This window comes from Seriola aureovittata, chromosome 1, assembly GCF_021018895.1.
Source record: "Seriola aureovittata isolate HTS-2021-v1 ecotype China chromosome 1, ASM2101889v1, whole genome shotgun sequence".
NCBI lineage: Eukaryota > Metazoa > Chordata > Actinopteri > Carangiformes > Carangidae > Seriola > Seriola aureovittata.
In genome coordinates this window covers 25,456,128-25,477,698 of record NC_079364.1, presented here as the reverse complement: position 1 = coordinate 25,477,698, position 21,571 = coordinate 25,456,128, and the positions used below count along the sequence as shown (strand labels likewise).

Sequence of the window (21,571 nt, the reverse complement as noted above, 5' to 3'; positions counted from 1 at the left end):
ACATAGAAGAGAAAGTTTTAGTGGTAATTTAGGGCCTACACGTGGTTTCAAAGTTCGGTGTTGCAACCACTTCGTAATACTTGCACATCTGGTAAAGCCCCTAAATTGTTTTAATTTTTTTGTTGCAGAGTTCTGTTCATAAAAATGAATATAAAACTTGTGCATTAAATGTACTGTAAAATACCTTAGATTAAAAGCATCCACCAGGTAGCGTATGTTATGTTAATGGTGCATGTGAAGGGCTCAACATCAAAGGATTTACAATCTGTGACCTCTGGAAAGGCATTGAATTTCTTATCAAAGGCATGAAAAAAACACAGCAGTTATGACTTCCTCTTGGCACTGCAGACTGCTCATGAGATCAGTTTTATGCATTTGTTCGCTTTGTTGTGAAGCCCTGACATTTTAGACAAGTAAGCATCTGTTCTGCTGGAGCAAAGTCAAGAAACTACCTCAATGCATCATGTGATGATGAGCTTGATAGTCTCATTGTCAAATAAAACAGATGTATCTTGTTTGGCTGGAGAGAAATGCAGAGACGTTAATTTGTCGTGGCTTTCAGTTTTGTAGGTGTTGTCTTGAAATCGGCCCCGTCACCGCTCCTCCGTAAATGGCACCGTCTCGCGTCAGCCTTGCTATTCTATATGATTATCTGAGATCTTTATTTCATGTGTGAAAACCGATCCCCTTTGAAGCTTCACTCAGAGGCAGTGCAGCGCTTCACTACCTCACATCAACACCCTCTATCTTGGCTCCATCTCTGGGCGTCATGTTTTACTGCTACGTGGTGCTTTGAATGAGGCTGTTTAATGTTGCTGGAAGGTGTGGGGCACCCCAGTGTTAAAGGACTGCAAAAGACTGTAGCCAGGTTTAAAATGCTGTCTGACGATGACTGGTGGTCCACTCTAGCAGCAGCACCACCACACTTACCACATACTGCAGGATAGGCGCTGCTCCAGATTCCAGGAGCTGTGCTGTTCGGTCCTTTGAAACTGCCTCCGGTGTATCTCAGTTTACTCTTTGGGATGATGGAGGGGGCTGGGTATTTCCTCTCTTGAGATCTTTTGCGAGTAATACTACACCTATAAGCTAATTTGCAGCTCTAAAACTAATACGATTTTTTTGTTGTTTTATATCTTCGTTTTCAACATTGAGGCTGTGTGTATACTAGAGCTTTTGAAAATCCCTGTGCTCTACAGCTGTTTTCTCCATTAGTTATTCATAAACTTTAGTTGGTGGCTACTTTCCAGGTCAGTCAGAATCAGTCAAAATCAAGTGCAGTAAATTCATGGGACAAAGTACAAATACATGATGACAATTTGAATGTATCTTAACATACCTGGTACAAGGACAACAAAGACTGCATGCCATACACTGTCCCTTTGAATTTTATCATATAGCTTGTATCGGTCCATACAGATATTGGCCATGCTCTGGCTGTGAAGAATAAAACACAAGTAAGAAGTATCACTTCTCACTTTCAGTAAAGGCTCTATTTCACCCTCTCCAGTGCTCAGTGGCTTTTATGTGAGTGTCAGCGACCTCAGCTGTCTCTTGTTTGAAGGCCCAGGGGAAGGAGACGTACTTGGAGAAGCACTATTGCAATTCCCACATTCTCCCTTGTCTCTGTCACTCTTCCTGTCTCACCTTGCACAGGCTAAATGGCCTTTCATGTGGGACGCTCCCCCCTTCATGTCGGCACCACTGCCCCGAACGTCACAGTCCTCAAGGTGTTTTCTTGCGCTGTGTGGAGAACGAAGCAGGAGGAACCCAGCCGCAGTACTAATGAGATTTTTCCTGGGTTTTGATGGAGTGCCAGTGGCGCTGCCATTGCTCTAGAGGCCTGCTTCCACTGAGCCCTGGCGCGTGATCAGGGGGAGCTGTCGTCGGCTGCATAAATTGTCAGCCTGTGTGGTGGGTCGTGGAGGAAGACAGCATGGAGACCAAGAGGCCTTGTGGGACTTTCCCACAATCACATACAAGTACACATTACTTGCACTTTAATGTACCCTTTTGCTTTCAGACAGAAAAAAGAAATGGCCCAGTGGGTCCATGTCTGGAGTGCCAGAGTGAGGATGACGCTAGTGGCAACTGTCTGTCTTAACTCACTAAATTGCTTATATACCAGCATGCAGCCGCTCTACTGCAGAATATGGACCCTAAAATATCAAATGCAATAGCAGAAGAACCCTTTCTTAACTTTTAACCTTGTATCGAGGGTAGGTTAGTTGAGCACAGTGCACTTTTCCGACTACACTCTGCTCTGCATTGGTTCAGGATGTACTCAATCGATGATTTCTTCATTCCTATTCACGCTGATCAAGGTTAGCAGCCAAGGGATCAGTTGGGTCACTTAACACTATCTCACCATTTTGAAGCAAATGTAATGATTGAAACTGCTGACAAGACGGAACTGTTTAACTCTGTCAGGTGAGCTACCTTTTCAGAGCTGGCATAGTTGACTTGTGAGCCATGATGAAAATGGCCAGGGTAAACAGCAATGTGGCATGTTCATTTAATTTCCTTGAGAATGTGGCTTCAGAATAACTTCATGGATGTAAAGGCTACAGCTCTCACATCTACACTGCATGTAGCACATTGCAACCTCAGTGGTGAAATGAAGTTAGAATAGGCTTTCGCCTGAGATAGACATTTATTATCACATGTCCACAAACTTGATCTATATGTGTAGACACACAGGGCTATACACTATGTATAGCAACAACGAGCTATGAAGATATTTCTGTAAGCTGTGTTAATTACATTACAAATTTATCGGCTATCCAAACATATACTGTGTGCTTTCAAGTTAAGTGAAAATCATCGAAATCATCCTGGTGAAAATCTGTTGAAGCCTTGAGTCCACACTTCCATTAAAGTATTCTTGAGTTATATTTAATTTGGTCCGCTGTAATCAAGTTTAACTGAAATGTGTCAATTATTAGTTTGTTATAGTTAGCAATAATTGGTCTGAGGCCTGGCGTTGAATGAGCTGACGTTTTCATTAATAAAAAAAACATACTGAGTACTGTAGAGTGGTTGCCATTCTTAAACAAATAACTTGATGTAGTGTTAGTTTAGTAAATATTATCATTCTTAAGTATGCTAATCTGTCTTTGGCATCTCCAAATCCATATTCATATAGTGTGCCATTGATGAGGATTGCCAAATAATTCCAATGGCCAACCCAAACAAGCCTTCAGGCCGGCGAGTTATGTATATGGGATGTTGTAATAGGGCAGGCACACTGTGTTCTGTGTTATAGTCCAGTAATAAATCACTTTCTGTAAAGGGGCTTGAATGACTTTAAGACACACAGGGGCCATACAATCCCTTGTCCTAAAGGCCCTGAAGAAGCTCTGGACGTGGCTGCCGTTGAAAGCAAAATGCTTTATGCGCTGGTTTCCACAGAACATTTAACATCATGTCTGGAAAATTGTTTTAGCTGGTCTCAAGTGCAACAGAAAGATGCTTGTTTGTGCCCTGAAGCCAGCGCCTCTGACCGAATCCTGCAGAGAGGGAAGTGAGACCTTCGCCTTAGCTTTCATAAGCTACAGAGACAAGCAGGAGCAAAACATCCAAACACTGTAACACCCAATGTCACGGTCATCAGAAAGAGATCCAAGAGCAAGACTCAGGAGGCAGATGTAGAAGTCTTTGCGTAGAACAAAACAAGGATATAAAAATCCAAGCTCCCAACAAAGGGTTGGGCTATGGCAAAATCCAAAATAACGCAGACAAGGTTCAAAACACAGATCAGGATCAAAACAGGTAGGCTAAGAACTGACTGCTGGAAAGCTAAGGCAAGTGGCACAAAGACCTGGCAGAGAGCAAGTGGAAACAAGCTGGTATACTGTATATACTGAGGAGCTGATGAGGGAATGGGGAACAGGTGAGCAACTGAGTGCAGAGGAGGAGCAGGTCAGGTGATTCTACTGCCGGGAAAGGCTGGCAGGTGGGCGTAACAGAGTCTGAAATGACAGCAGAGTTAGAACATGTATGCACAAACAACTGCATTGAATGAATGAGCAGACTGAAAGTCAAAACAATGACACCCAGTGTTTAGCGGATTTAGTCAGCAGTGCCTCTGAATCATATTGTGTTGAGTTTATAATGCCAGTGCCAATAGTTGCTTCATGGAGGATTGCCTCTCATGTTTTCATCGTTTGCACTGAAATTGAGCCACTGGGGGTGGGGGGTAGCTTCTCCCACAGTGACCTCTGATCCTTGAATTAGTGAGGTTCCCAAGAGAAGCCCATTATTGGCTCATTGCTGGACCAAATGATGGCTCTTTTACCGTTTTCATACATTTAGCTGGTCATTGTGCATGCATACAGTACATGTGTACTAGAAACTAATGAGACCCCGTTTTCTCATTGCCAGCCTTGACCATTCAGATTCACTAACTGTTTGTAAATGTTGCATCAGTTGAGCTCATCTGTACTCATTAGTTGAGAAATCATTTTAGAGAGGGATGACCAGCATCACAGTTTGGGGCAAAATCCACTCTGAGGGCCTTCATTTTAAGTCAAAGTGAAAGGAGTGAGTTCAAACCTTTTTCCTCTGTGGCTTGACAAACTGGACTGAGTTGCTTTCTCGTCAAAAACCAGCATTAACATGCTGTGACAACACTTTTACTAGTACTGCTTCATGTCTTACTTCTTTAGTGTGTGATAATGTAATTCTGTTCTGCCTTCAGTATGGTATATTAAAAACCTTTTACAATATTTGATGCTTTTTTAAAATAAGTTTTATCTCTTTTCAGAACGCCACGTTTGTGAATAATATCAAGACATGATTCACAGACTAAGGAGATTAGGCAAAAAGGATATCAGGAAGATGGAAGCAGAACTGTTGCTTCTGCCGTCCAAACCTCCCTTTTCTGGAGTTGAAAAAAGAAATTTGCCTCATTGTGTCCCTGACTAATTGGCTGGTGGGAAAGCAGGAAACTCAGAAGCAAACATCTTATTTTTAGAACTCTTGCATGTTATTTTTCGGCCCAGGACAATCTGATCAATCACTGCCAAAGCCTGAAACTTGAGAGCTAAGCTCGAAAGTGGTAGTGCCATCAGGAGCTCCATAGAGGATGTCCACAAAGCTGAGAACGAAAATTCAAACTGAATATTCCCATATATTTTTATGATTTGATTAGATTTTTTTTTTTTTTTTTTTTTTTTTAAGATTGGATACCTGCCATCATTACATGGTTTCCAAACCAGGAGAACTGTCTTTCTTTTTTTTTCTTAACAACTAACAAGTGACAGGGCAAAGAAAAATACACTTATAAGGATGATGAGAAATTTGGGTTTTCTGCTCCAGTTTGAAAATACTGTTTTTCTTTTTCTACTTCCTTGTATATCCATTTCTATTTAGTGGTCAGAGACTTTTCATGAGGGGAGGGAGTTAGTGTGTTTATGTGTGTGTGCGTGCATGCGTGTGTGAGTCTAAAGTAAAAAAAGCATGGGATATTTTTTTCCTTAACACTGACCAGAGCAAATCCCAGAGTAACCCCAGCATACTAATAATACAGCTCCCATCCATCACCACAGACAACAACCAATTAGCACATTCCTCTTCCCCCTTTTTTCTCATGTTCTTGGCTAACCCCTCAATAATTTTGGATCATTCATCAAAAAACTGAAATGCTTTCAAGATGCTGTGTTTGTGTACGGGTGTGCACGTGTCTCTGCGTGAGGAATTAAAGGAATTTGGATTGTGGAGTGATTTTATTTATCTATGAGGTATTATTGAAACAGAGGCCAATGTTAATGTTACCACAGAGTAATTTACACTTACCCAGTGATGTGGCTCATAGCCATGACTGTGACCTATCTGAGCGGGTCAACACGCATCAACCAATCTGTGTGGAACACAAGTTGGAGAAAGCAAGTGTGTATATTGACAGAAGGAGAGAAGTCATAATTAAACTTATCGTAAATATTAGGTATTTTCATCACTACTAAAGCTGACAAGTACCACAAACCCTACAAATGCAGGACCTGCAGAAGTAGCCATCTTTAATTTAACATGAATGAATTGCCTGTTGAAAATGATGCATCAACTGTGACTGTTGAACTAACTTACTAGTCATTTAATGGCCATAAGCATTTATCGACAATAGAATTATCAATTTAGTTGGCAAATGTGCAAAACTGGATGCAATCATATATCATACTTAAGTCTACATATAGTTTATATAGTCTGAACATCTGTCAACAAAACCCATTTGAAGTAAGAAAGTTCATTGTTGACCTTGTTCAAAAACATTTGGTGAAGTAAAACACTTTTGTTTACACCAGTTGTCAGTTCAAGCATAGTTCACAGCTCTAGTATCTTTTTCTTGCACTCTGTTGTAACCCTTATGTGATCCTGCAGTTATCATAGAACCTACTGGTGACCCTTTTATCATCCCGAAGCTGAGCAGCGTCTGACCTGCATTAAAACCAGCTTAGGAGCAGGCTAATGGAAGCTAGGCTGTAACGTGTGTTGACCTATCCACACCAACAACAAACACAGGTTTATACCTGCTTTGGGCAATCAGTCATACAGCCAGCCAGTCAGTTAGTCCTGTGGTTTGCTGTATTCTCTTCCTGAGGCCACCTACAATGCTGCAGCCTGGCCGGCACTAGTCTGAGGAGGGTAAGATCACACCATCTGACCTTCTACCTCTCTGGATTACACAGAAATCCCCTCTCACGCTGTCACAGCTTTGCCTCTCTCTCACACACACACACACACACACACACACACACACACACACACACACCACCATGTATACAAGAAACACAAATGCTCGTACACTTACATTAAAGGAGCTATTTTTAATTAAGGTTAATCATCACCTTTAATCAAAGCAGAGTGTGTGCAGTTTGTCTCATTTTTGATGACTGACTGAAAGTAGTTAATGTGCAGTGGGAAACTCTGGAAGAAAGCACAGGGGTGGGTCACTGAATGTGTGTGTATGTGTGTACGAATGTGTGCATGTATATGCGTTTGTCAGCCCATGAGTAATGGTTTTTTGGCCAGATGACTGTAATGCAACATGGATACCTGAGCCATACTTTTCCACAGCGAAGTTCGGGGATCACATGTCCCGCCAGTCTCTGTGGTATGCACTAACAGATAGAGCTGCCAGGAGAGGGGGCCCGGTTGAAAACTGTCCGGGACAAAACAAGCCTCTGAACATATCGCTGCAACGATAGCCCGCCACCGAAATAGCCTCTACTACCAGCCGTCTTTCTCATAATTCCCTGCAGGGCCGACGGCAGTGATTTAGATACTTATTTTATAGTCTCAATTCCGACTGCCAGTCTTATGCTCAGTTCATTTCAGTCCTGCAATTACTAGCCTCTTAAACTTTCCGCTGCTGTTCAAGCTCAGCACGCAGCTGTCAAACTTTGTTCATATATAGATGTATAAACGCTATAATTTCGATTTGGGCATGTCACTCAGTGTTGGAAAGCTGTGCTGTGGATTTGCACTGTTAAAGATGTTTGTTTTACGTGACAAAAATATTATACTTCTCCACTGTATGACTTGAAGCACTGATATATGTGTCTTGTTCTCTCTCTCTTCCTCTCTCCAGGACTCTATGGATGAAGCATGTGCTGATGGGATTGGTGATGAACACTACCGCTTAGAAGGTAGGCCCCTTGCTCTTCATCATCATCACCAAAGGTTGCAGCAGCTCATGTGGTCCCTGTTAGTTTGATTTGAATGAAAAACCTGCAAGAAATACTGTTTGCAACTGTCTTGTGTGGTTCCTCTTTACCCTTCTGCTCCACACCCACTCGCTAAGCTCCAACAATGTGCTGATGAGGTCCCCTTTACCTTCCCTCCCGCCTCCTCACCTCCTCCATCTCTTATCCACCCCTCCCCCAGCGGTGCTCTGCAAAGTGCCTCCATTCCCCCATGTTTTTTCCCTGATGTGATGTGATCCTGGATTAAGAGCTCCGGGAGAAGAAAGTCTCTCCCTCCCATTTAAAGACAGCACTGGACGTGAGGTGCAGGCTGAAATGCAAAGTTGAATGAGACCAGCCCAGAATTTGGAAGCGAGACCTTTATTTCAGTTGTGCTTCATAGAGAAGAGAGACAAGAGATAACATGACTGATAAATGGAGCTGGAAATTATGTTTAGTCATTGGGCTGAACCGGAGTCTGGTCCGAGCTTGTCCTCCCTTCAAGACAGATGTTGTAAATTAGAGTATGGTGCTCTGTTCATTCTCCATGATTAACGGGTGCGAGCTTAGATAATTTGCTTCAATAAAAGATTCCATAGTTTATGAGTGAATATATCCATAATTCAGACGTTAATGAAATTTTATTTCTCATATTCAAGTTATGAAGGCAAACTCAGCCACTGATGGGAAGCAAGGGGCGGCCACGGTGTCATGTCTGTGGGTGTAGAGATATCACATACCAGAATATTTGTGGGGTCTCATTCAGGGAGAATGGGCCACAGTTTTGCTAGTTGAGTGGAGTTGAGGTAATCAACAAGTTTCTGTTTCATACCAGCACACTTTTTCAAGCGTCTGGAGTTTGGACTCACTTTATGAGCCAGAAGTGGATACATCCAAATTAATTTGTCTGCCTGAGAAATTGTCAAATATTATATGTGTAGCTATTATGTTAACTTACTAATGAAAATTGCTATCTAAACAGTTTTTTATTTTAGCTTGAAATAAATTGTCCTCATAACAAGACACTTTGCTGTGATCAGATCCATTGTCTATAGATCTGACAAAGTGGACTAACGTGGGAATGGGAGGGAAAACAGTGAGAACAAAGATGATAGGACAGCGAACGTACATGAAAACCTAATTTCCTCTGGGTTTAAGGAAGCACTTCCAAATAAAGTTTTCTGGGGATTGAAGTTTTCTGGGAACCTCCTGGCAAAAATTGCAAGGATGGGAAGAAGGGCTTAGTGATGAAAGTGTCTTTAGGATACTCAACATCGGTACTGCACGCATGCAAGAACAGCCTAGATGGGCTTTTTATGAAGTTCTGTATCCTTTTGTTCAGAAGCACCTTGCCTCAGATTGTATTACACCTGTTCACATGGAGGCTGCCGATTACAGTTGGTCACTAAATAGCTAAATGAGACTGCAGGGATACTAAGTGTCCTGTTCATGAGAAGCTGAGTACTTCAGTGGTGGTTTCTGAAGGAAGAGAAAAGTAATTACAAAGGCCATCTCATCCTGCCCATCCCAAAATCACCTTGGTACCAAGCACTGAGCTGTCCGAATGTATGAGGGGGGACAGGCTCTGTTACGTGTAATACGGTCTCCAAGCTAAGCTGGGTGTGATTGCTCACTGTGTGTGGCAGCTTTCCTAACCTGCCAGAACTGGTGTTTGTGTGCGTGTTCAAGTGTATGCGTGCACGTGTGTGTAGCAGGGTTGCTGGAGCAGGCTTGGCATGGAGGGTGCCAGCCTCGGCTGCCCTCGTCTTGCCCCTCAGATCTGATGTGCAGCCAATCCCCTGGCGGCAGCTTCTCTCATAAAGAGCCGGCTTATGTCTCTGGTGGTGGTGGAGGGTGGGGGGTCGTGGAGGGGGGAGGGTGATAGCAGATTACTGTTACTCCTCCCGGCATTTCATTAGCTCCGAGATAAGCATCTCACCACCATATTGAGCCTGCTACGGAACAGATTTGCCCCTGCACACAATGTTCCCTTTGAGCACCTCAGATGATCAAACAGCAGGACCCAAAATGCTGCTCCTCTCCAAAAAGTTGGTGAAAGCTCCCTGGGACGATGCCTTTCATTTCTGGCATTTTCCCCTACCCAGGGATGAGACAGGTCTGCTTTGATCTGCTTTGGATCAGGAGGAAAGAAATTGGGCTGTTGTGTCTGCTCTGTTGGCGAGCAAACAAACAGTGTTTCAGATTTGACTTGGCTTAATTAATTAGTGATTCTGTTTTACAGCCTTTCTGATCCTCATCCAAAAGGTTTGAGAATGGAACTTCAAAGTGTGGCGGGAGGAGAGAGGAGCTGTGGAGGGTGGAGAGAGAGGGGCGTGGTCTGTGCGGGTTTATGGGTGTGTTTGCTGCCTACAGGTTTGTGATTGGATGCGGGGAAAGGGGGGGCTGATGCTTACACACAGCAAAGCTAATGACGAGAAGTGAAACATACAGGGGCTGTGGCTGAGTAAAAGCTGTAAGAGGCTACATTGAAACACCAATGAAGATGAAGCAAGGATGTGTCTGGAAAACCATAACTCATAGAGGCTCGCAAAGGGACCGACACGTACACCTCTCAGGTCTCAGTTACATGTTGCATGTATCTGCGGCCTCGTGTGTCAAACAAATGTTGAATTTCAAAGCAGAGAAGGATATCCGGTAGCATTAGAGCTGGGCTAACATCCGGCTCTGAAACTAAAACATCCAACCACACAATGACAGTCGTGTTATTTCTGTCCACCAGTGTGGACCACCTTACAATACCATGCAATCCCAAAATACCATTACCATTAATCGTGACCGCAGATATTACCTTAATGTATTGCACAGTTATAACTTTTTAAGTCATCACTTAAGGCTACACAAATGTCTTAATTGCATAATTGTAATGGATTGCACTCCTAATGGAGTCCCACCCTATACAGTAACTTGTGTTCACTGATCATAACAAAGCAGGGTTGTGGTCTGGGAATATCTATGTCATAAAGTGTAGTACAGTGAAACCTTCATTGATTTATGGTATTGGAAACGTTGTCAGGCTCTACACAGTTTGGTCTGGCCGTCAGTTTGACTGTTAAAATGTATACGACAGATTAATGCTCCCTCTGGACTGTCTCCCTGTACTCTCCGTCTGGATGGTAATGTAATGAATGTCGTTCCATGAAATGATGAGCTCTGCTGCACTGAGCTGGGGACTCAGGGGCGTCCTATAGGCCTTTGATGTTCAGATGCAGTTTTAGTTCCACCATTTATAATCGAAAGCCACCTAATACTCTGTCATGTTTTAGGCATGTTATACCATTCAGTTTCATGTTTGACATCCCCTCTCAGTGCAAACTCACTGGGATATATATGGTGGCTAAGAGTTTAAAAACTATTACTTTATGTGTGGGTGATGGAAGAGCTTTTGCCACTAGAGAGTCAGTTCTGTCACAGTTTAAACATTTTTCTTTGCACTGGATTGACATTTTGAGCTCCGGTTCCCGTCTTGATGTTTCGATTCTACATCACTTCTGCTCTCTGAAATGATGCAGTAATTATCTTGTTATTTGACATGAAACTCAATTTGAGTAACATTTCTCAAACCTGGCAGCGCGAGTGTATTTTCAGTACTGGTAGAAGCAACTTAAAATGTCTTAAAAGAAACAAAAGATCACAGATCAGTTTGCTCCGATTGCTTCCCCTTAGCGTTTTAGACATGTGATAATCCAAAGAGCATTTTTTGTCAGATACTTTGATTTTCTGCCACCCTTGAAAATTAAAGGAAAATAATGTAAATACACTGTACAAGTAAAATTCAATTGAATTCTGAAACCTGAAGTCTCCAACAAAATTGTTGATACTATGTATGTATTATTTCCGCACCTATACTGCCTTCAAATATAATATATTACTAATATGAATATAAAAAATCTTATTTCAGTAAGACAAAAAGAGTGAGGAGTGTGGCTGTGTAGATTTATTTCAAACCAGGAGCACTTGAATATGTGACATAACTTAATTGCGATTGCCAAGCTCGGAAGTATGAGCTTACAAGGAACACTTGAAGGCAACGGCATATCCTCAGGTTATGACTGCACTCAACGTTACCATCCCGAGGCTCCCTCTTTTATCTTTGTGTGTGTGTGTCTGTGTGTGTGTGTCGCTGCAGTGGCTTTACCCCCGGAGAAGACAGACAGCTGCTGTGTGGAGGAGAAGATGCAGGAGAGGGACAGCCAATCCCCCGCAGGGCCACAGAAACAGCTCCAGTTTGAAGTGAGTGTCAACACTGAACAGGACGTTTATTACCTCCCCTCTGGATGAAACTAGGGCAATGGCAGGAGGACACACACACAAATACACACTCACATGCACACTGGATGATGTTGATAGTTCAATGCTGTGCTGTTTCAGGAGCTGGAGTGCGCTGTGTCGGTGGAAGAGGATAACAGGCAGGAGTGGACCTTCACCCTCTACGACTTTGACAACAACGGCAAAGTAACCAGAGAGGTAATAGCCATCTGCTCCGAAACGGTTTTAACCTGGAGAAATGAATGAATGAACAAGCAAGCAAATGAATACAAAGCAGACAATTAAAACAAAACAGCTGCCAACACCACACAGTAGTCACTTTGTTGAAAAGTAAATCGTTCAGCCTTTTTCATATCAAGCGTACCTAGTTAGCATTTGTCATTTTCCTGTACTTTGCAATAATATAAATGGAAAAAATATGAAAGAAACATTTTTGAGTACACACATTTGAAGTTAATGCCACAAAAAAAATTACAGATCAAACAGCTTACTTATACAAAACACCATATCATCTTTGCCTGGAAATGAATCAGTAACTTCCCTGTTAACTTTTTCTGGTATTACCTCGCCCAAAAAGAAAGTGAGGACAGAAGCTATAAGCCTCTAACCCAATCTCACTCCTAAGAACCAAATCCAGCACTGTCTGTGTGTTCCCACTCCTGCGAGGTACCTTGTGGCCTGCGTCTGCCTGGTACAGATCTGAGAGAACATCCAGAAAGGCCTGTGTTTTTTTGAGAACAACTTGAAACAGCGCAAAGAGACTTGAGCTGTCCTCTGTGTGGTTGGCTGTGCAGTTTTTTTGGCATTGCCTGTGGCTCCACGGCTCATGAGACGGCAGGCGGCGGCTTGGAGGAGGAAAGAAGAGCTTTCTTCTCAAACTCTTTTTTTTTTTTGTACCTCTTCACACAAATAAAAAAGAGAAGGAAGCAAAAGAAAAAGATTTTATTTTATTTCATTTATTTATTTATTTATTTTTTTATAGTTCATCTATATCTGAAACCAGTATGTGGAACCGGTCCCTGAAGAATTCATAATAGTCCTTTTTTTGTGAGCCAGAGTGGTATAGTGAGTGAAAATTATACTAGTAGAGTCTTCGTGTGGCTTAATTCTCAGCAGTGTGGTCACATAAGCGCTTTTGGTGAAGTTGCGTAAAGTAAAACGCTGATGAGATTTGAGATACTGTATGAGTCAATTCATTTCACATCCATACCAGGTGAAATCTTTATGGACAATTAAAGCTGAGTTTACTATGAAAAGATCCAGCGTAGTTGCCAAGACCCAAGAAGGAGTCATTAGCTCAGTATGGTGCACCAAACACTTGTCAGTGCTGAATATTTAAATAATATAAACAGCCACAAGAGACAGCGTTATTTTATGTGCAAATTAAGGAGTCCAAATACGGTCAGCTATCTTTTCCTGAAGTAAACATGGAATCACCTTTCATTTGAAAGTTTTGATGTTGGTAATTGTTTAATTTGTCTTTGTTCCTATAATTCTGTCCCTCCTTTTCCTTGGCCTGAGGCAGAGCATCATAATGACCTGCAGTCACATGAGAACATCTGTTTGCATGAATCATGCGAGGACAGGGCTGCTTTGCATTTGAATGTGTGCTTTTGAGTATATGTATACATGCTCTTTGTTGCACTTATTTGAAAACCTACAAACATGTCACTCCGTATGCAGACGTGATCTCAGTCATTTAAAAGACATTGAGGAATTAAACAGAAAAAGTCTAGAGCTCACACAGCTGTAACATGACTGATATCAGGTCTGACATCTCAGTCAGCCGCCCCTGCTACCGCAGAGACGTTTCTTTTCATGAATTTATAACTTGTCTTTACACCCTGTCTGATCGTTTCACTTGGAAAGCTGAACTAAAACAACTGACATCAGTGTGTTTCTCTGTTCGCTGTTGTCTGAGTCACTTCTTTAAATTCCTAGCTAGCATGAAGTTTATGATACATGCACAAAGTTACAGAATACTGAATTCAAACAGTGTAGTAATAAGAATAGTCTCCTACAGCATGCCCCTTTGTTCTTGATTCCTTCTGTGAAATATGTGCACTGAAACTCTGTGTCTCTGCACCAGTGTTACCAATAATCCACACAATATCTTTGTTATACGTTGTGATCAAGTGATAAATGGAAGCTGCATATCAAAAAGCCCAGATCAAACACATTCCCATAACCTCTCTCCCGCAGGATATCACCAGCCTGCTCCACACCATCTACGAGGTCGTGGACGCCTCCGTCAACCACTCTCCCGGCAGCAGCAAGACGTTGCGGGTCAAGCTCTCGGTGGCGCCTGATTCCAGCCAGCGGTGGAGGAGTTGCACGCAGGGTGCGGCAGGTAAAGCTTGCATTAACACAGTGGGTGGGGGCGGAGGAGAAGAGAGGGCATTTTGGGGTCTCCCTTGTGTTGCCTGCTGTCAGCTCAGCCAGAGATGTGTTTGTTGTCATGCAGAAAGGCGGCTGCTTCAGGCCTGTCAGAGCTTTGTTCCTCGCAGTCTCAGAGTCGCTCCATCTCTCCCACTCAATGGGGTTCATTTTTAATGATGGGGGGAGTGACAGAGCCAAGAGAAGGCCCCCTCCCTCAGTGCCTTCAAATACTCTGAAAGAAACCTTAAGAGATGTGCCGAGTCCTTTTGATAACCACAGCCATTTTTCTTTTCTCCAAAGTTCCCTTTTCTCCCCTCTTCTCCCCCTCTCTTCCTCCCCCCCTTCTCAGAGCTGCTGGGAAAATATAGCTACGTTCAACTTAACTTTTCTCACTGATGACTTGGTAAACAAGTAGTCAGGGAAAAATATCTCAAAAAGTATATATTCCTGTGTGTTTGCGTCCTATTGTTTCGACTATAAATATCCATCAAGAGATTCAAACAGAGCAAGCTTTGAAAATATCGCCGCTTGCCTTCATGCTAATTTCAAACTGCATCAGATCTCGCAGCCTTAATAAACTATTTCTGAAGTCTGCAAGTTTTTTTATTTCATTTCACGCCTTATAAGAGGCTGCGAGTTGAAAATAGAATAAATGAAGCATTGTTGTTTTTCCTTTTCTATAGATCTTCAAAGTAAAACCCCAAAACAAAGGTTGCTTTCTTCTGAGGCTTGTGTGACTGTTGTCATGTGTATGTGTGTGTGTGTATGAGTGTGTGTGTGTGTGGCTGCTCTGTGTAGCTCTCTTTGATAATAGCCTCCTGTCTTTCACACATTCACAGACTTGTCCCACCCCAGAGAGAAAAATGACAAGTGTACAGAAGACCCCAAGAGTGCAGACAAGAAGACTCGAGCACTCCTAAGGTAAACCCACCTCCTCTGAACACAGTTTCTATTATTTAAGCTTGTGGTGTCTACAAGAAGAATATGAAGTTTATCATCATCAGATTTTTTTTATTAGATCGCTGATTTGAACATCCCCCTTTTCTTTTCTCATAAAAGTTGCAAGGGGTAGTGGTTGTTCACACACTTGAGATCTGCAATAGTCGTCTACTCTTTAATTAGTTTTGCCCAGATTTACTTACACTGTACTAAGGAAGAGGTAGCAGTGGAGGGAAGAGTTAGCCCTGTGTTCAGATACTTCCAGTTGAGGTTTAAACCTGTGATTTTCCAGTCACAATCTCACTTCTCTAACAATTCGCATGCTGCTGCCTGATCATAAGGAACACTTGTTTTACTTTCTCCAAACACTACCATACTGAACCTCACTGACCCAAACTGCTACCTAATGAGAGGTGCCGCTTGTGTCCACAGGCGCCACCACAGTGACCACCACACCCAGCCGGGCTGCCAGCGCCACTGTGTGGATGAGAACCTGGAACGCAGGAACCACTACTTGGACCTGGCAGGCATCGAAAACTACACATCCCGCTTCGGAGCCGGTGAGTGGACCGGGGCCAGGGGTAACGAGGGGGAGAGGGGAGGGAGAAACACAGACCGTGGCCCTTTGAAGCTGCATCCAGGGGCCCTCATTACTGCGGCACCTGCTTGGAGCCATTAGGTGGAACTACCAGCCCACTGAGCTGCTCGCCAGTACAAACATCTGGGCTCAGGCAAGCACAATACATCAAGTGTTCAAGGCTAAAGCCCATCAACAGAACAGGCTGTTGTGAAGTGAAGTATTAGGTCTAATAAGCAGCGGCCTTGATCTGATGGTCAGCGATGACATGTGATTATGTTGGTTCTGTTAGGAAAGCGCTAACAGAGATCTGCTCTGTGTCACGGTGTGTCAGCGTTATCCACATGAAGACAGAACCTGAAATCAAGCTGCCACAATCTTACCTCGGAGCTTTTTAGTGGATCTTCATTAGTGAGCTGTTGGCAAAATAAGTTGCATATAATGGATTGTTTTTCTTCTTCTTTTTTGCTGGGTTTTGAGTACAAATGTAATGAATCTCAACATTCATCACTCCTGTGACAGAGTTGTTTCCCTGCAACCTTGACGTTTGTCATTGATGCTGCTCTCAGTTAAAATAAATGCTTGTCTGTCTGTTTCACAGCTCCAGTCACAGAACCGACAAAGGCAGAGCCTCAGACCCGCTCATCCAACCAGACACGCTCTCGCTCCCACGAACCAGAAAACGGCCACTCCCATTCCCACCACCGCCGCTTGCAAACTGTTGTGGACACTGTTGCTCCGGACAGCCTCCACCCTCCCCGGCCGCGAGGCCAAGACTCAGGGAAACATGCCCTCCGTTCTCCCAAGACCCACAGCCGCACACCACCTGCACAGATCAGTGGCAGGGTGATGAGAAGCCGAGGTGTACCTCCTCCCCCGGCCCTACCCAGCCAGACCCCACCTCACCAGTCCACAGCCCCCTACCGCAAACACAAGCAGCGGTCCAAGGAGAGCCAGGGCTACCGCGCTTTAGGCCCTCTGGCAGCTTCAGGACCAGTGGTGGAGAAGGAGCAGGTGAGGGACCTGCCCAGTGTGCTGCTTTATGAGGGGGGGCTGGCGCAAGTGGTGCAGCGGCACGAGCATCACCACCACCATGAACACCATCACCACTACCACCATTTTTATCAGTCCTGAATTTCAACCCTGCCTGTGACAGCTCAGCACTCCTGCAGCCCCACAAAACCCAACCAGGCTTGCAGGCACTGACTACAGTCAACCACCTCCTCAAATACTGTGCAGTTAGCCCTTCAGTGGCTTTGTACTGGACACAGGACATAGGGAGGAGAGGAGGATCATGGGAGGGGCAGTCCAGTGCTGAGATGTTATTAACCAGTGTTATAAACAGCTTGGTCAGACTTGGGTATGCAGCAGGACTGAGGATCACGGCTGGGGCTCGAGAGGAGGAACGGAGGGACAGATTTAATATACAGCTCCTCTCCCCCAGACCTTGTATCCCACTACCTGATGAACTCTACGGCTCTAAACCAGCACCACAGCCCTTCCAGACCACTAAGCCAAAAGGTTTTTAAGGAACAGGAGGGATGAGAGGAAGAAAGACTGTGGTGTAAAGATGAAAATATATGAAGGAATATAGATGATAGGAGAGCAGGGCATAGTGTGTGTGTGTGTGTGTGTGTGTGTGTGTGTGTGTGTGTGTGTGTGTGTGTGTGTGTGTGAGAGAAACATTGTGTGAATGTGTGGGCGTAGGAAGAGTGTGTGTGTGAGTGTCACGACACTGGTGTCTGTTGAAAACCACTTGAAGTGCGCTCATGGGTGCGTGAGTATTTAAAGCTGGCTGTCAGGCAGGTTTTTGAAGATGAAAATGAAGATTCTGATCTAAGCACGCAATACCCCGTAAGCAAGTTTAATGGGAAGGAAAAGTAAAAGAAAAAAGGAAAAAAAAGAACAGAGATCCCAAATCCGCTGCTACCTCTAATTTTATCCTAATTGTTGTTGTAATGGTGACTTTGACTAAGCATTCAGAAGTTATTTTCAAATTACTTCAAAACTTTTTTTGAAATAAGAGAAATCATGTCATGATCTGCAGTACTGAAGTGTCGAAAAGCTCCTTTTATTAACTAACATTTACTGTACATAAGGTATATATTGTTATCAATTTTATAAGCTTTATTGATAATGTGATATCTTTGTATTCACTATCTGAAGCTTTTATGTTTGTTTTCCCTACACAGCCACATTTTATAAGACCACTTGGAGCCCCATTTTCACAAGAACATGTACAACTGTATTAACTCACTCAGTCTCACACAGTCCCTCATTCTCTCTCTCCGTTTCAACTCTCTCACCATGTGATTAGCTATGTAACCGTGACCCAATAATTAGTCAAAGTAAAAGGCTGAATGACTAAAATCCCAACTCTCAACAGTGCTGTTCAGTCACGTTCAGTAGTGTGTCTAGAGCATGAAATATGAGGACACGGCTGTACTTTTGAATACACATCAAAGTATATTACTCAAGTTCAGTTCATGTAAGCTTAGCTGTCATTTAATGGCCGTCATGCTGTTCATGTAGACCGTTAGTATCTGGGTTCTGCATAAAGATAAGGTAGAAATATCTACCTTATCTTTCCCCTTTAAAATATAAGGGATTGACCGATATGGTTTTTTTCAAGGCCGATACCAATACTGATTATCTGTAATCAAGGAGGAAGGAGGATTTACTAAAGGACTGTTGTATTAGACTTCATTAGTTTTAGCTATATGTTCCTAATGCACAGGCTGCAAAGTGACTGAAATTAATTGGTTGATTTTGGTGCTGTTCTCACCTATGAACTGATTCACCTGGAGGCCTAAATATGCTCTTATTTGATAGCTTTATCTGATATTATTATTATCATCCAATAAGAGGATTTACCTCTCCCCTTTTAAAATGTAACACAATAACACGTTTACTCAGAGATATTTTATTTTATCTGTTATCGGTTAAAAAAACAACGACACTGATAATCGGATGCTGAATATTACCACCAGGCCGATAATCGGTCGATCCCTAATACTTATACTATAATGCTTCTGTTTAGTCTGGTGGTGTTTGTGCCTAAAGGACTCTTTTTTTTGTTTGCCTGTCCAAGATGTCAGCAGTTGACTCACATGTCCTCAGTCCCATGACACACTTAAAAACAAAACTAGACATGGCGTGATCTATGACATCAAAGCAGTAGAGTACACTAGTTCTGCCTCAGGCCCTTTAGCATATTTTACATACATTGAACCTTGCTCTGTGCAGCCAGTTGGAGGTTGGTGACTTCATTTATCAATACGGGGTTTGACCTTTTATTTTACAGTAATTAATGCAAGGAATTCTTTTTTGCTGAGCAGACATGTAATATTTCACCACCGCCCCGCTTCAGAGCCAAGCAGTCACGCATATTCACACCTGGGAGTTGTCATGCTCCGTGCTTTTCTTTTCTTACTTTCAAGCCAGCACTTTCCCCAGCAGCTCTGTTGTCCGGGCCTCTCGGACTGGCCCAGGGTCACACGGCTGCTTCCTCTGTTTCCATGGCATCTTCCTGTCCCCCAGCTGTCAGCAGGTCTTTCTTTGTGGTGTGGTGGGGCGAGGGCTCTTTCAGCTGTCTCATTCCTCTGGTGCTGGATAACACTGGGCCCGGCCTGCAGTCTCCACCAGACCTATAACTCACCACTGCTGCTCTCCTGCGGGCTCCTGCTCATCCTGTCCCATGATGCTCTAAGGGCACTGCTGTAAACATGCAGATGTTGATGGCGCATGCAAAACACATGCAAAAATGTAACTTACCCGTGGCACATCTGGTGCGACAGAGACACTGAAGTTAGAGTTGCATGTTCTCCAGGATTATTCACTGTTTTTCCTACTGATATTCTTGCTTAGCAGACATGATCTTTTGCAGCACTTTCCTGTTTCATTCTAGTGGGGCCAGTCTCTTGACCTTTAGAGCAATGAGAGTTTAAGTGCCTCGCTCTAAGGTAGCCTCACACATAGAGAGGGGGGGTGATCTGAGTGAACCAGAGCCCTTTACCATTAGCAGGCTTCATGCTGAGACTATCCCTTATGTTTGAGTGTGTTAGTCTGTCATAAGCATGTGTGTTTTTGTGATGAGCAAGAATGCAGTGTATGCCAGCCCTGCGATGTCCTCTCACAGCTGCGGGCTGTCCTTTAGCAGGAGGCACCAGGCAGACGGGTCATCTCATGGGACCCGGTGGTGAATACGGCGTCATTCCCTGAGGGGATCACAGCTGCGTTCCATACCTCAGCTTCTTCACCTCACACTGCTTTTCCTGGGCAACAAATCTTTGTTACTGGATCCCTCATAACACTGTAACTCCTTTGTCAATGCTTGCACCTCACCCAAAACAGTGTTGATACCAGTGTATGACTGTAAATATAAGCTGTGTGGAAACGGTCGTCTTGTGTGAACGGACAGCAAGCAGGCGACTGCTCGCCCAGCAGGGTGGTCTGATTCGACACGGTGAGCGAGGGCTTCTGAAGGAATTTGGGTGAAAAGCTTGGTCAGGTTGTAATTTTTAAACTTCTTTCACCCAGAGAGAGTTTTACTGAAGACACATAACTCATTTTTGTTAATCTCCTGCTTTACAGTCATAAAATTACCAGAAGTCACACTACAAAACTTAAAAACTACTCACCAGAAACTACAGATGTACTTTCTTACCTTTTGACCACCACTGTCTCTGGAGCATCTTTAGATGCTGTACTTTGCTCAAGGGTACCTCAACAGCATTTGTTAAGGGTTGGGAAAACAGTTATTTTTCAGTTTTTAATTACACAGATTTCTTCATTTAAAAAACGTGTTGTCAAAACCTCATTGTTAACCTTACCACTGTCACAATCCCTCTTCTGTCTTGTCATACAGTGGCAATATATCTATATTTGCTGAGGGAAAAATAAGATCATGTGCAGGTGTTTTTGTTTTTTTTATCAGCAGCCAAGTTGTCAGCTATGCCTCTAAATCCACCAGAATTTATTTGTATTATTTTGCTTGCCAGATTGTTATGTGAGAGTGGGTGTAACTTTAATATTTCAAATTATTAATGCTTCTTTTTGGAACCAAAAAAAAGTCCAATCTTGTCATACAAACTGCTCTAGATCCATTATCGTCTGTCCTGTTGTGTAGGATATTCAGAGCCACCTCTCCATGTTAATATAGTATGTATTGCTCCACTAATATCCATATATCAAAAATTAAAAAAAAATCTGATGTATATAGTGGACTGCAGAAAGATTAAACCAGCGTCATTTAGAAAGAAAATAAGGCTTATTATAATGAATGACTGTCAAACTATCTCTCTTGCCTACTGTCAGCTAGTACTCCGACAATACCTACGCCACACCAATCTGACTCAGCAGGGAGGAATAATTCTCTGCCTCTACCACAAGCTGTTTCTTCCTCTACACACAGACACACTTTCACATGGTATTTGTTGTAAAAGAAAATTGTTTAGCACTAGCTGTTTTCTATCCCCCTCCCTCCTAATGTTTCTCATGACTTTGTTTAGTTTATATAGATTGTATTTGATTAATTGCTTTATTTATTTGATAGCAGATCTGTGCCAAGGGAAATACCCTTTTATTAAAGTATGAACCTGTTCCTTATAAACTCACCGACTATTGGAGTCATCTTATTTCATTCAGATATGTGCGGTGCAATTGTATGTATAATAAGAACATATTATTTATAAAAGGTACCAGTTAACGA

At 43.0% G+C, this 21,571-nt stretch overlaps 1 protein-coding gene across 1 annotated transcript in view; it reads left to right on the top strand.

The window, feature by feature from the left end:
* nkd1 (NKD inhibitor of WNT signaling pathway 1) overlaps positions 1-21,571 on the top strand; it is a 33,000-nt gene extending 11,429 nt beyond the window's left edge. The window contains exons 4-10 of the mRNA XM_056382449.1: positions 7,586-7,643; positions 11,827-11,930; positions 12,069-12,164; positions 14,169-14,316; positions 15,185-15,266; positions 15,717-15,844; positions 16,463-21,571. Of these exons, the coding sequence (XP_056238424.1) occupies positions 7,586-7,643; positions 11,827-11,930; positions 12,069-12,164; positions 14,169-14,316; positions 15,185-15,266; positions 15,717-15,844; positions 16,463-16,995 (1,149 nt within the window). The 3' untranslated portion in view covers positions 16,996-21,571. The remainder of the gene's footprint in view (positions 1-7,585; positions 7,644-11,826; positions 11,931-12,068; positions 12,165-14,168; positions 14,317-15,184; positions 15,267-15,716; positions 15,845-16,462) is intronic.